The 14539-nt window shown below is 55.8% G+C and overlaps 2 protein-coding genes across 2 annotated transcripts; both read right to left on the bottom strand.

Moving 5' to 3' along the window:
- Nucleotides 1-1737: 1737 nt before the first annotated feature.
- LOC102444817 (olfactory receptor 10D3-like) lies at nt 1738-2649 on the bottom strand. The gene has a single exon (XM_075912308.1). It carries the CDS (start codon nt 2647-2649, stop codon nt 1738-1740), a length of 912 nt encoding a protein of 303 aa, XP_075768423.1.
- Nucleotides 2650-12227: 9578 nt separating this feature from the next.
- LOC102450352 (olfactory receptor 10D3-like) lies at nt 12228-13139 on the bottom strand. Its single transcript, XM_075911822.1, has one exon. The coding sequence runs from the start codon at nt 13137-13139 to the stop codon at nt 12228-12230; it is 912 nt and encodes a 303-aa protein (XP_075767937.1).
- Between the last annotated feature and the right edge of the window lie 1400 nt (nt 13140-14539).

Genomic DNA, 14539 nt, shown 5'->3' with positions numbered 1-14539 from the left:
GTTGAATTCAGTTCACCATTTGCAGTATCTCATCAGGATGTTTAGTGGAGAAGATATTGTTGTTTTTTATTTATACTGTGGGCAAAGCGTGGGCTCACAAGAATTCCTCCATTGTTTTACCATGAGTCTCAAAACATTTGGGCTGTGTCTACATTGGCACCCCTTTCCGGAAAAGGGATGCTAATGAGACGAGTTGGAATTGCAAATCCGCGGGGGATTTAAATATCCCCCACGGCATTTGCATTTACATGGCTGCCGCTTTTTTCCTGCTTGGGGATAAGCCGGAGAAAAGCGCCAGTCTAGACGTGATTCTCCGGAAAATAAGCCCTTTTTCGGAGGATCTCTTATTCCGCCAATTAACGGAGATTTGCCCTAGGTTTGGAGATGCCCGGAGACCCCCAGGGCCAGGCCCTGAAATGGGTAAATATGGGCAGGGCCATGGACCCGGCAGGGGGTGCTGTAGTGCAGAGATTGAGGGTCCAGGAGGGGGTACCTTAACCTCATGGGCTGGGTTGGTTCTAGTGTGGGAGGCTGGGCTTACATGCCCTGTTTTGCAGGGAGCAGGGCTGGGGCCTGGTTCACAGCACCCACTACAGGTGCCTTTCAATTTGTTATTTTATTAATTTTGTATTGCAAGTTACAAGGTTCAATCCCACGTCGGAGGAGTCAGAGACAATCCTGGGCCAGGCATTAGTATTTATCTTGCACGGCCAGGTGGGAGGCCCAGTCACAAGGGGGCTGTGCCCACATAGCCAGAGGGAGCACCTGTTCCACATTGCTCCCAGTGCCGTGGATGGGAGAAACCAATATTTGTTACCGCAGTGTTGCCTGTTGGGAAATGGAGCCCCAAATGTCCCCAACTTCCTAATTCACCCTCATAAAGCCTGTCATAAATCTACTCCCCTCCTGCCTCATCCCAGCCCTGCCAAGTGTCTTGACCTCATACCTCACCGGAACATAATGCAACTGCCCCATTGCTTTGAGCTTTTCTCTCACCCTAACCCTCGGATAAGAGCAACGTGCTCCTTCCTACCACGGGAGAACACCGTGACTCTCATCCTTCCCGGAATAACAGCTCAATCCTTCTCCATACTCTTGGACCAGCTAGCTGGCTAAGAGGCGCACCCCAGCAATGTGTGTTGTAATACAGCTAAACATCAGCATGGGTCTCTGGAAATAAGATTCGAGGCTGTGCTTATAGGACTGGGGATGCTTTCCTGGGGGCCAGGTGCTCTGCAAAGATATAAGTGTTATGATGGAGAATCTTCTGCACGTGAGCTCCCAGCGTGATGCTTAGGTGGAAGAACTGGAGCCCTGGGGTGCACGGAGGAGGACTCCTGAGTAGGAACAAGGAACTGTGCCAGGTTTGGGGTTCCCAGTTCCAGGAAGGTGATGATCATGGACTCATAGCATCATAGGGCTGGCATAGACCCCAGGAGTCGCTGAGTCTGCCCCCTGCCCAAGGCAGGACCAAACCCAAGTAAATGAAGGATGAAGTGGGGAGGGTTCAGAGACACGTCACTACAGGGTGAGCCAAAGCCGTGAAGGGGATTTCAGTGGAGTCCCACCAGCAGGGAACAAGGAGAGAGCTTTCTGAAGGCAAATGGAGACGTGTGCTCCCAGCTCCCTTCCACAGTGCCTTGTAGAGTCTCTCCATCCCTGCCGCGTGCTTTTTGTCTGGCAAGGCAGGGCAGGGGAGACATTCCTCTGGCGCTCCTGGTATTTGCTAGGCTGGCTTTAGCCACCCCTCATTTTCCGGAACGCTGCCTTGACTTCCTTATTCCGCAGCGTGTAGACCAGCGGGTTCAGCATGGGGGTCACCACCTCACAAAAGATCTGCATGGGGGTGGCCAGCAGGTTGCTCAGAGAGGGCTGGGTGTAGAGGAGGGCGCAGGGCCCGAAGAAGAAGCACACCACTATCATGTGCGAGGCGCAGGTGGAGATGGCTTTCCGGCCGTGCTCCATGCTCCTCATCCTCACCACGGAGGCCGCGATCCGGACATAGGAGGCGAGGATGAGGGTGAAGCAGGTCATGGGCACCACCCCAATGTTGGTGAAACTCACCATTTTGATGATGGATGTGTCCGCACAGGCCAGTTTGATCACGGGGAAGATGTCGCAGAAGAAATAGTCCAGCACGTTGGACCCGCAGTAGGGCAGAGTGAAGGTCAGGGTGGTGAGGATGGTGGCGTGGAAGGAGCTGGTGATCCAGCAGCCAGCAGCTAGGAGGGCGCACACCCTCCAGTTCATGATGAGCAGGTAGCGCAGCGGGTGGCAGATGGCCACGTACCGGTTGTAGGCCATGACAGTGTAGAGCAGGCACTCAGTGCTGCCTAGAAAGTGGTAGAAGAAGACCTGAGACATGCACCCGCCCAGAGAGATGGTTTTACTTTCGGCCCAGAGGATGGCCAGAAATTTCGGGGTGCTGATGGAAGAGAACCCAAGGTCCACGATGGCGAGGTTGCAGAGGAAGAAGTACATGGGGGTGTGCAGGCGGGGGTCGGTGAGGATGGCTGCTAAAATCAGTAGATTTCCCAGCAGGGTGCAGAGGTAAATAGATAAGAAGGTGACAAATAGGATGTTCTCAAGGCCTTCGGTGTTGGGGATTCCTAAGAGGATGAACTCGGACAGCATAGTGCGATTCGCCATTTCCACGCGAGGTGGGACATTCCTGGAGGCACAGAGATTATGCAACTACATTAGCAAACTCAATCCATTGGGGTTTAGTTATCCCTTTGCATCCCACAAGCCTTAGTGGTGAACGGTGAATCTTCCTAACCAGCTGAAATTGGGCAGCTGTGAGTGGAGAGGCAGGACTCTTGGGTTTCGTTGATTTTACTCGTTTCTATTCCAGGCTCCTTTGTTCTATTCAGTTCTTACGTCTCAGCCACCATCACGGCCTTGGGGAGCCAAATTAACATTCCTGAAAGCCAAGCAAATGATCATAATTTGGAACATGAACTTCCCTGACTCCTAGGTGCCTACACAATGAGTGTGCAAGGCAGAACGGAAACCTCCAAAATGCTGGAAGGCGATTGTGACAGGGCAGCTCATAGATCTTAGGGAAATAGTCTCATGACCATAAATATGACATAATTGAAAACTGGTAAGTGTGAAATGCCTGGAAACCTTGCACTGAGCTACTGGATATTATACTCCCCTTTGTACCCATGGATCACTATGGGCCGAGTTAGGAATGTGAGTGTTGCTGATAAAATGAAGCGTAGTGAGACAATGGAGCGGATCTTCCTGTGGATGTGAAGTCTGGAGACAGGGCTCTTGCAGGGACATTCAGCCATGCCACCTGAGACTGGAATCCACTTTAAGCCCTGCACTTTCCCAGGGGTAGCTGGGAGGAGGTCAAACTGAGCAGCAAGGACTCACACGAACGCTGTGTAAGGGTGGGCAGTGAGGTAATCTCAGTCATCAGCTCTCCCTGGCTGCCCCACCCAAGATGCCTGCTGGAAACGGGGGGCAGAGGAGGACTGAACTCAGACTGGGAGACTTTTTAGGCTCCCTCAGAAGCTGATTCTCACAGCTCTGAGGGGGAGAATTTACAAGGAGCCAGTTTCTTAGTGTACGGAGCTTAGCTTGCGCGTTGCAGTTTGTTTTGTGAAATAGCCGACTTTGTTCTGTCCGCTGTCTCTTATGGCTACTTAAATCCTAAGCTTTAGCCACAATAAAGTCCCTTTTGTTTGGGAGTAAACTCAGTGACAGGGATTATTCGGGGGCGAGGAGGGGTCTGTGTCTCTTGCCCTTTCCCCTGAGGAAGAGGGGGCATGTGGGCATGTATCTTACCTTTAAGATGGAGCTATCGAGGGTTCTGGTCCCTTAGGCGCTGGGCACTGGGGGGCTGAGGACAGTCCCTTTAGCTGAGCCTTCCTGGAGCTGAGCCCAGTGTGTGTATTGCTCCGCCGAGGGCTGTGTCCCCCTCTGTGCTGATTCTGGAGGGGCTCGGAGCCCCGCTCAGCAGGACAGAGGTGAGGGCAGCCGTAAGGGCAGCCGGTGAGCTCAGTGGCATTTCAAGTTTCAGAGCGTTTAAGGCTGGGCAGGTTGATGGAATAATCTAGTAGGTCACGGGCTCTGAAATCCCACCAGATACACCCCACACACCCCACCCCGCCACCAAGCCCAGGGATTTCCCTGGAGCCAAAGCACTTCAGTCTGCTCCCTGGCTTGTGTGACCTCAGGCAGGAGGTGGGAGAGACCAAGGAGCCATCAGGGCTCCGGCTGGGCACTGACCGAGTGAGACACCGGCTGTCCCAGCAGGGGACCCACCCCGAGCAGTGTAGGGGAAATAAAGCCCGAGGGTCACTGCAGGTCTGACCTGGGGGCAGTTCCTCAAACACATGGAATCTGCTGATCAGCTTGACCCCGAGAGACTCAACCAGTTCAGCTGAGACTGGGCGGTTCTGGGCCAGCTCAGAGCTGTGGGCTCCCCGGCTGCTTGGAGAGCCGGGGAGAGCGAAAGAGGCCGGAGCCGGAGCAAAGGCGGGAAGGGACGCGGACGCGCCAGCAGCTTACGCTTTGTGTCTCGGGGCGAGTCACCAGTCACCGGGCACAGGGGGCCTCTCGCTCTTTCTCCCCCGTTTGCTCCAAGCGCAGACCCGGATCCAGCCTGGCTCAGCCCAAGCCGCCCGCGATGTGAGCGCGGCTCCTGCCGTGGGGAGGGTCTCTCACTGAGGGGCTGATGCTCCAGACCTGCGTAGTGACCGCGCAGCACGGACCCAGCCGCCGCGGGGACCCCAGAAGTGTTTGAGAGCTCAGGCGGCAGGAGCATTTATGCCGCTCTAGGGCCCGGCCCTGGGGAGCTGAGCCCTTGGGCTGCTCCCCCCCGTGTCTGAGGCCTGAGCAGAGGGAGCAATTAAGCGGCCTTTGCCTCGGCTGTTTTCCAGTTAGTATCCGGGATCAGAGCCCCCGGCATGAGAAGGAGGGAGGCAGAAACCCGGCGGGGGCAGCCACAGGAACAGCCATGGGGGGGTAACCTCCTATTCCATCAGGGCAGATGCTAGACCCTGGAATGGCTCCTTGCGGGGAAGGCAGAGAAGCAGGATTCTCATTGAGGCACCGCACGGCCCCCTAGAGGCGGGAGCTGGTAACAGAGACAAAGGAGGAGAGCAAGGTGCGGCTGGCAAAGTAAACGCGTGGTCAGGCTCATGGAGGAACAGACCGAGAGACCCACGATTCCCATGGGAAGCAGCACAATGAGCCCCACCCCCTGCAAATTCAACTTTCTGTGTCCAGCAACCCCCTCCCCGCTGCCCTCACTTGCCCTTTCCTTCTCTGCCAGTCTGGACTTTCCCACGCTTCCCCCAGCCTTCTCCCAGCTGGGCTTGTGATGCCTGGATCCAGGGCCGGTGTATAGGCAAAAAGTGAAACCGCTCCGTTTTTGTGACGGTCACAGTTTCTGTCAAACCAACATGACATTTGTTATAACTGCTCAGGAATTGCTACCTTTGCTGGATGGTTGCAAATTCAGAGGGACTGTGTTTTTTGGTAGAAAAATCTCTGAATTTGCTACCTCCTTGCTAACGGACTCAGGGGATGCTGGTGTTTTGCCTTGGGCGGGGGCCTTTTGCTCCTGGTCCATGGGTCACAAATTCAGAGGAACTGTGTTTCCGGCTCTAGGCACCAGCAAAACAAGCAGGTGCTTGGGGCGGCACATTGCCAGGGGCGGCATTCCGGCCAGCCTTTCTTCGGTGAAGGATCGGTAGGGCAGGTGGGACGCAGTGAAGGGTTGGGAGGGCAGGTGGGCAAGGTGGAACAGTAGGTAAGCAGCTGCTCCCGACAATGCCCGGCCCCTCCCCACCCCGCTGATTTTAAAGAGCTGCAGGAGACATCGCTACCCGCTGCGCAACGCTGGCACCGTGCACACCCGGAGCCTGCTGCCCCACTCGGCTGCCTGCTTCGGGTCAGCCCTGCCCGCGGGGGGCCGGGGCGGGTTCAGAGCAGGTCCAAGCCACTGCTGGGGAGAGATCCAGCAGGTTTGGGGGAGGGGGTGCCCCTGGGGGACTCAGGCAGGGCCCAGGGCCTCTTACTGGTTAGTACAACAGCAGCCGCCAGGCAGAGCGAGAGAAGCGGCAGGAGTGGCAGAGGGCGCATGTGGAGGCCCAGCCAGCACCGACCGGCTTCCCCCTTTCCTACCCCCAGGAGAGAGCAGCGTGACAGGCCCAGCCGCCCCGGGAGGCATGATGGGAAATTCCTGGGCACCGGCAGCTAATGCCAAATATGAGCATAGAGCAGAGGAAAAAGTGCAAGGCCAGCTCCGTCCTCCCCCACCCCGCTGGGCACATCCCACTTGAAACGGGACCAGCTGGCGTCAGGCGGCGCGTCTGTGTCCCTTGGCTGGGACATGAATTACTGACCACACGGGCTTCAGCACAGCCCGGAGAGCGGAACGCGGGGTTGCTGCCCACCAATCCTTTCACCCTGGAGGGTCGGATGCAGCCCCTCTCCCTGGGGAAAGATGGTCCAGGGAGAATGGAGCAGGCCGCCTCCGGTAATACAGGGCTCCGACTCCAGTCCAGCTCCTTGCTGGATGCAGAGAGACTGCAAAGTGCCTATTTCAATCGATTTTGTAACATGAACAGCCTATTGCCAAAGAGAAAACCATCCTCACAGGTCTGACTCTTACAGCAAGGTAAACACCACGGCTGCGTCTAGACTGGCATGATTTTCTGCAAATGCTTTTAATGGAAAAAATTTTCCGTTAAAAGCATTTGCGGAAAAGAGCGTCTAGATTGGCACAGATGCTTTTGCGCAAAAGCACTTTTTGTGGAAAAGCGTCCGTGGCCAATCTAGACGCAGTTTTGCGCAAGAAAGCCCCGATCGCCATTTTCACCATTGGGGCTTTTTTGCGCAAAATAGCTTTTAGCTGTCTACACTGGCCCTCTTGTGCAAAAGCATTTGCTCAAGAGGGCTTTTCCCAAGTGGGAGCAGCATGGTATTTGTGCAAGAACACTGACAATCTTCCATTAGATCATCAGTGTTCTTGCACAAATTCAAGTGGCCAGTGCAGACAGTCTAGACTCAGTCCCCTAGTCAGGGAAAGTGACTTGCACTCCAATGGTGGGTTTCCATCACTAGTCGAGAGCAAGGACTATTGCTAGCTCCTGTCAACCTTTTCATTTCTCCTCTTAGCATTTAGGCAACTCCCGAATGATATATTGGAAAGAATGAGATGTATACAGGAGAGGATGTGGCAGTGACCATCTTCACTAAAGTATGTGAGGTGATAGGAGAGCTCAATGGCAAATCCCAGAACCTCCAGTTATTGTCTCTCTTAAGTCAGTGGTCACCTACCAGAGCTCAGGATCTACGCGTAGATCTTGGAGCCTCTGACAGGGGATCCTGACTGGTTTGGCCAAGAGGCTGTCAAGTCCTGGCACTTCAGCTGCCCCCCCACTACTGTTGCGCATCTCCTGCCCTTTGCCTTGGAGCTACCTCCCCCCACCCGTGGGAGTCCCCTGCTCGCTGTGTAGGTCAGGGCAGGGAGAAGAGGGGTGCTGATGTCAAGGTGCCCCTTTCCCAGCCTGTATCTTATCTCCACAGAGCAGAGAGGGGGCACAACAGGACTTGGGATGGGGTTTGCTGGCTGCTTTTGTGACCAGGGGCGAGCCTGCCTTAGCCCCACTGCACCCCCACCCGGGAGCCACCTGAGGTAAGCAGTGGCCAGTCAGAGCCCACATCTTGAAACCCTACCCCAATCGTAAACCCCTCCTGTACCCCTAACCCTGAGCACCCCTGCATCCAAACTCCCTCCCAGAGCCTGCACCTAGAACTCCCTCGAGCACCCCAACTGCCTGCCCCAAGCTCAGCTCAGAGCCCCTCTCGCACTCCAAATCCCTTAGCCCAAGACCAGAGCCTGCACCCAACCCACTGCCCCTGCCTGGTGGAAGGGAGGGAGGATGGAGTGAGCAGGGGCGGGGCCTCGGAGAAGGGGCACAAAGGAGGCGGGGCCAGGGGATTTGGCTCTGAGGTAGATCTTGGATTGCTCTTAATTCAAAAAGTGATCTCGTGCTTACAAAGGTTGGAGACCCCTGTCTTAATGGCATTGGCTCCCTCTTAGTAGCCATGGGGAGTGCTGGCTTTATCAGCGATCCCCTCACGGCCAGAAGACAATAGTGGATATTTTAAGAATTTTATCAGACAGTGGTGTCATTATCCAGCATAGCAATGAGAGAAGGGTTCATTGTCGTTTTTTTATGTGTCAAGTACTGCATACTGTACCCTGCAGTTAAATATTGTGTGCGATACACTTCTGTCATAGTTTATGGAGAACAGTAAGGCTGTGTCTAGACTGAATCCCTTTTCCATAAAAGGGATGCAAATAACACACATCGCAATTGCAAATGAAGTGGGGATTTAAATCCCTCCCACTTCATTTGCATAAACATGGCTGCTGCTTTTTTCCGGCTCGGAGCTTTGCTGGAAAAAAGCACCAGTCTAGACGTGGATCTTTTGGAAAATAAAGCCTTTTCCGAAAGATCCCTTATTCCTTTTTTTATGGCGTTCCAGAGACTGAGGGCAGAGTGAGAAAGTCGGTACCAAATCAGGCGCCTTACACTGGCTGCACGGGCAGAGACGGCTCCAGCTGACTGGGATTCTTCCCTTCTGCCCCGGCCAGGACTCCTGTGGCCCCATCCAGCGTCCTCCCCAGCCTGGCCCAGCGCCCGGGAGAAGGACCCAACCAGGGTGCCTGGAACCCACCTGGGTGCCCTAATGTGCTGCCAAGCTGGCCAGGGCTGCCCCCACGTTTGCCCCGCGCTGCTGGTGAGCCCACAGATTCTCACAGCTTCCCACAGCCTCCCGGCTCTGCCTGGGCCTTAAATCCCCTCTGGGCCCCTCGGGACCAGCCCTGAATCCCCGTCAGGGTCTGGGCTGAGCCCTCGGCAGAGTTGCCAATTAAGGGAGCTTCGACCTCGCTTTGGAGATGCCTGGAGACCCCCAGGGCCAGGCCCCGAGATGGGTTAATATGGGCAGGGCCATGGGGCTGGCAGGATCCCCAGCTCCACCGGGGACCCTTATGTGACCTCTGCGGGGTCCATGGGTCTGTTCCCTCTCTCAGCCCTGCTCACAGGGTCAGTCGGGAGTAACGCCCCTGCATGCAAAGGAGCTGTGTCAGTTTTCACCAGTTCATAATCTGCGCCTGCGCTGTTAGGGAGGTTGGGACATTGATGCTCGTCTGGGCTCTGCTGCCCCGTGGCACACGCCAGAGAGTCCCCTGTGGGGTGAAATAGCACAGAGCTGGGCCGGAGATTGGGCGGGAGGCCTGAGTCCAGCCGAGATTTCTCCTGGGTGTGTGTCCTGGGGTCCCCCCCCCACACGCACCATGCGCACAGGGCCGTGTTCCTGCAGTGTGTGTGGGGGGGGGTGGGACATTCCTTGCTGTGCACACCAAGGCACCACCCGTCCCGTGCACCACGGCGCCGCTCTTGTGCAGGACAGCGGGACGCCGAGCAGAGAACAGTGTCTCTTTGGACAGGACAGCAGCCCCCAGCAGCCCCCAGCAGATCCTGGCCGCACTGGCCTGGGGGCTGCCTAGATGCAGAGCAAGACAGAGCCGGCCCGTCGCCTTCGCTGTCTCACCCAGCCCATCGCCTTCGCAGGGGGCTCGTCCCCACCCCCTCTTGTCACTGGGCTCAGCGTCACTTCCTGTCTTGCTGGGCTTTGGGCCTCTTCTCCCCCGCCCCATGGCACAGTCTGAGCTCAGGGAAAGTCCTTCAGGGCACTGGAGCTGGTTCAGCTGAACCAAAGCTGCCCCCTCCCTGCCGAGTGGGGTGGGCACAGACCTTGCTGGCACCCCGAGGCACCTGCGCTCTGGGGCTGGTAGTGGCTGGCTCGGGGGGGACGTTCCCTTGTGGAAAGCAGAGCACGGCCGTGACGGCGAGGGTGGGGAGCGGGCCAGGCCTCCAGTAGGGGGAAGCCGTGATTATTACTCTCTGTTACGCTCCTCTCCCCAGCCCAGGCCCAGCACCCACAGGGTGCCAGGGCCATTGGGGTTCAGTGAGAGGATGGTCCCCAGGCCGGGCTGTCTTGCTGCGCTGGGGCCAGGCGCAGCAGTGACTCCTGGTTTGCAGCAGCTGAGTTCTCTGTGCCCCACCACACCCCAGAGCTGCAGCGGCACTTGGCTCTTTGAATTTACATCAATGGGCCTTGTGGTGTGACCTGAGATGGGGGCCTGGGACGTGGGCCCCTTCATGCTGCACCCAGCCCAGAGCCCTAGTGAGAGACGGTTCCCGCACGTTCCACAGCTCAGAGTGACGCAGGGTTTAACTCTCCACTTATCACAGATGGAGAAACTGCAGCACAAAGCCATGAGGGTCACACTGGGCGTCTTCTACAGACCCTCTGCACCTCCCAGATCTCCCGTGTCCCTTGGCCACTAGACAATGGGTTGCACGTAATTCCCATGGAGCTGTGTTGAGCTGACACGGTTCTCAGTTACCAAATACAGCAGCCCCCAGCTCTCCCTGCATCTCCCTCTATGGCTGCCCAGTGCCTGGGAGCTAGGGCAAGGGGAGGGGGGTACGGGTTCCCATTGTCCAGCAGACGCTACTAAATGTTTTACTATCCATATTCGCAGTTTTGGTTTTACAAACCTCTCCCAGGTTGCTTTTCCCAGGCACCAGGGTCTGGGGTTGTTGCTCTTTAGAAACTAGCTTCTTGGTCCAGTGCAAAGACACTACTGAGCAGACTCCAGGTCCCTCAGCAGAGCCCAGGGGACACTGCAGTGCAGGGAGTGGGACAGGCAGCGCAGTAGGGGGCGCTGCAGCACAATGAGTGGGACAGGCAGCCCAGCAGGAGGCACTCCAGAGCAGGGAGTGGGGCAGGCAATCCAGCAGGGGGCACTGCAGCAGGGCAGGAAACCTCGCAGAGGGGGTGGGGCAAGAAGCCGAGCAGGGGGCACTACAGTGCAGGGAGTGGGACAGGCAGCACACCAGGGGGCACTGAAACACAGAACATGAGGCTCCAGCAGGGGGCACTCTAGCCTCATGGGCCGGGCTTGTTCTAGTGCGGGAGGCTGGGCTCACTTGCCCTGTTCCCCAGAGACCAGGTCTGGTGCCTGGTTCACGGCACCTACTGCAGTTGCCTTTCACTTTGTTATTTTATTATTTTTTTTATTGCAAGTTACAAGGTTCAATCCCACATCGGAGGAGACTGGGACAGTCCTGGGCCAGGCATTAGTATTTCTGTTGCATGGCCAGGTGGGAGCCCAGTCACAAGGGGGCTGCACCCACATGGCTAAAGGCAGCCTCTGCCTTGAATTGCTCCCAGAGCCGTGGATAGGAAAAACGAATGCTTGTTACCTTATTGTTGCCGGAGGGGAATGGAGCCCCAAATGATTATGTCAGTCTCCCTAACTTCCTAATTCACCCTCATAAAGCCTGTCATAAATCTATTCCCCTCCTGCTTCATCCCAGCCCTGCCAAGTGTCTTGACTTCATGCCTCACCTGAACCCCAACATAATCCAACTGCCCTATTGCTTTGAGCTCTTCCCTAGTCCTAACCCTCGAGCAGCGTGCTCCTTCCTGCCACGGGAGAACGCCGTGACTCCCATTCTCCTCTGACCCCAGAATAACTTCTCCGTCCTTCTCCACGCCCTGGGGCTGGATCGCTAGCTAAGGAGCACTCTCCAGCGATGTGCCTAGTAATACAGCTAAGCATCAGCAAGCGCCTCTGGGAAGGAGGAGCCTGGCCTGTGCCCATAGGACCGTGAACGCTTTCCTGGGGGTCAGGGGCTCTGCAAATATTTAATTCTCATGGTGGAGAGTCTGCTGAATATGAGCTCCCAGCGCGATACCGGGGTGGAAGAACTGCAGCCCTGGGGTGCACAGATGAGGAATCTCGAGCAGGAACAAGGAACAGTGTTAGGTCTGCGGATCCCAGTTCCCGGCAGGTGATGATCATGGACTGGGCTGGGAGAGAAATTGAGTCCAGCCCCCTGCCCAGGCCAGGGCCAAGCCCAAGTAAATAAATGATGAAGTGGAGAGGGTTCAGAGACATGTCTCTGCAGGATGAGCCAAAACCTGAAGGGGATTTAAGTGGAGTCCCACCAGTGGGGAACACGGAGAGAACTTTCTAAAGGCAATTGGTGAAGTGTGTTCCCAGCTCCCGCCCACTGTGCCTTGCAGAGTCTCCCCATCCCTGCCGCATGCATTTTGTCCCATAAGGAAGGAGAGGAGGAAACATTCCTCTAGCGCTCCTGGTATTTGCTCGGCTGGCTTTAGCCACCCCTCATTTTCCAGAACGCTGCCTTGACTTCCTTATTCCGCAGTGTGTAGACCAGCGGGTTCAGCATGGGGGTGAGTACCTCACAAAAGATATGGATGGGAGTGGCCACCAGGTTGCTCAGGGAGGGCTGGGTGTAGAGGAGGGTACTGGGCCCGAAGAAGAAGCACACCACTATCATGTGCGAGGCGCAGGTGGAGATGGCTTTCCGGCCGTGCTCCATGCTGCGCATCCTCACCACGGAGGCCGCGATCCGGACGTATGAGGCGAGGATGAGGGTGAAGCAGGTCATGGGCACCACCCCAATGTTGGTGAAGCTCACAGTCTTGATGATGGATGTGTCCGCACAGGCCAGTTTGATCACGGGGAAGATGTCGCAGAAGAAATAGTCCAGCACGTTGGACCCGCAGTAGGGCAGCGTGAAGGTCAGGCTGGTGACGATGGTGGCGTGGAAGGAGCTGGTGATCCAGCAACCAGCACCCAGAAGGGCGCACACCCTCCAGTTCATGATGAGCAGGTAGCGCAGTGGGTGGCAGATGGCCACGTACCGGTCGTAGGCCATGACGGTGTAGAGCAGGCACTCCGTGCTGCCCAGGAAGTGGTAGAAGAAGACCTGAGACATGCACCCGCCCAGAGAGATGGTTTTACTTTCGACCCAGAGGATGGCCAGAAATTTTGGGGTGCTGATGGAAGAGAAGCCAAGGTCCAAGACTGCGAGGTTGCAGAGGAAGAAGTACATGGGGGTGTGCAGGCGGGGGTCGGTGAGGATGGCTGCTAAAATCAGTAGATTTCCCAGTAGGGTGCAGAGGTAAATACATAAAAAGGTGACAAATAGGATGTTCTCAAGGCCTTCGGTGTTGGGGATTCCTAAGAGGATGAACTCAGACACCACAGTGCGATTCGCCATTTCCACGTGAGATGGGTCGTTCCTGGAGGCACAGAGATTATGCAAACATTAGAAAACTCAATACTTCGGGTTTAGTTATCCCTTTGCACCCCACAAGCCTTAGTGGCGAGTGGTGAATCTTCCTAACCAGCAGAAGTTGGGTGGCGACGAGTGAAAAGGCAGGACTCTTGGGTTTGGTTGATTTTACTCGATTCTATTCTACTCAGTTCTTATGGCTCAGCCACCATCATGGTCTCGAGGCATCAAAGAAAAATTCCTGAAAGCCAAGCAAACGATCATGATTTGGATCATGAACTTCCCTGATGCCTGAGTGCCTCCAGATGAGTGTGCAAAGCAGAACTAAACCCTCCAAAATGCTGGAACACGATTGTGATGGGGGCACCCCATAGACCTTCGAAAACAGGCTCGTGACCATGAATATGACATAACTGGAATCTGGCTTGTGTGAAATGCCTGGAAACCTTGCACTGAGCTACTGGATATGACGCTCCCGTTTGTACGCATGGATCACTATGGGCCGAGTTAGGAAAGTGGAGCTACCGTGAATGTTACTGATACTCTGAAGCTCAGGGAGGCCGTCAATGGAACCCAAGGCTATAATGATGCATTAGCAAAGAGGCACTGGAGTTGAGCCTTCCAGAGGATGTGGGGGTAGGGCTCTTGCAGAGACATGTGACCATAGCACCTCAGCTGGAATCCTGCACTTTCCCAGGAGTAGCTGGGAGGGGGCCAAACTGAAAAGAAAGTCTTCCTGCCTCACCTGTGTAAGGGTGGGCAGTGAGATAATCTCAGTCATCAGCTCTCCCTGGCTGCCCCACCCAAGATGCCTGCTGGGAAACGGGGGCGGAGGAGGACTGAACTCAGACTGGGAGGCGTTTCTGGCTGTGACAGAAGCTGATTAGTATAACTCTGAGGGGGAGAAATTACAAGGAGCCAGTTTCTTAATGTACCGAGCTTAGTTTGAACATCCCAGTTTGTTTTGTGAAGTAGCGGACTTTGTTCTGTCTGCTGTCTCTTATGGCCACTCAAATCCCACCCTTCAGCCACAATAAGGTCCCTTTTGTTTGGGAGTAAAGCCAGTGACAGGGATTATTCCAGGGCGAGGAGGGGTCTGTGCCTCTCACCCTTTCCCCTGAGGAAGAGGGGGCATGTGGGCATGTGTCCTACCTTTAGGATGGAGCTATCGGGGGTTCTGGTCCCTTAGGTGCTGGGCATTGGGGGGCTGAAGACAGTCCCTTCAGCTGAGCCTTCCTGGAGCGGAGGGATTTCATTGGAGCCAAAGCACTTCAGTCCACTCCCTGGCTTGTGTGACCTCAGATAGGGGGTGGGAGAGACCAAGGAGCCACCAGTGCTCCAGCTGGGCACTGACCGAGTGAGACACCGACTATCCCAGCAGGGGA

This window comes from Pelodiscus sinensis, chromosome 30 (genome assembly GCF_049634645.1).
Source record: "Pelodiscus sinensis isolate JC-2024 chromosome 30, ASM4963464v1, whole genome shotgun sequence".
Lineage (NCBI taxonomy): Eukaryota > Metazoa > Chordata > Testudines > Trionychidae > Pelodiscus > Pelodiscus sinensis.
This window is presented reverse-complemented; position numbering and strand designations above follow the sequence as displayed.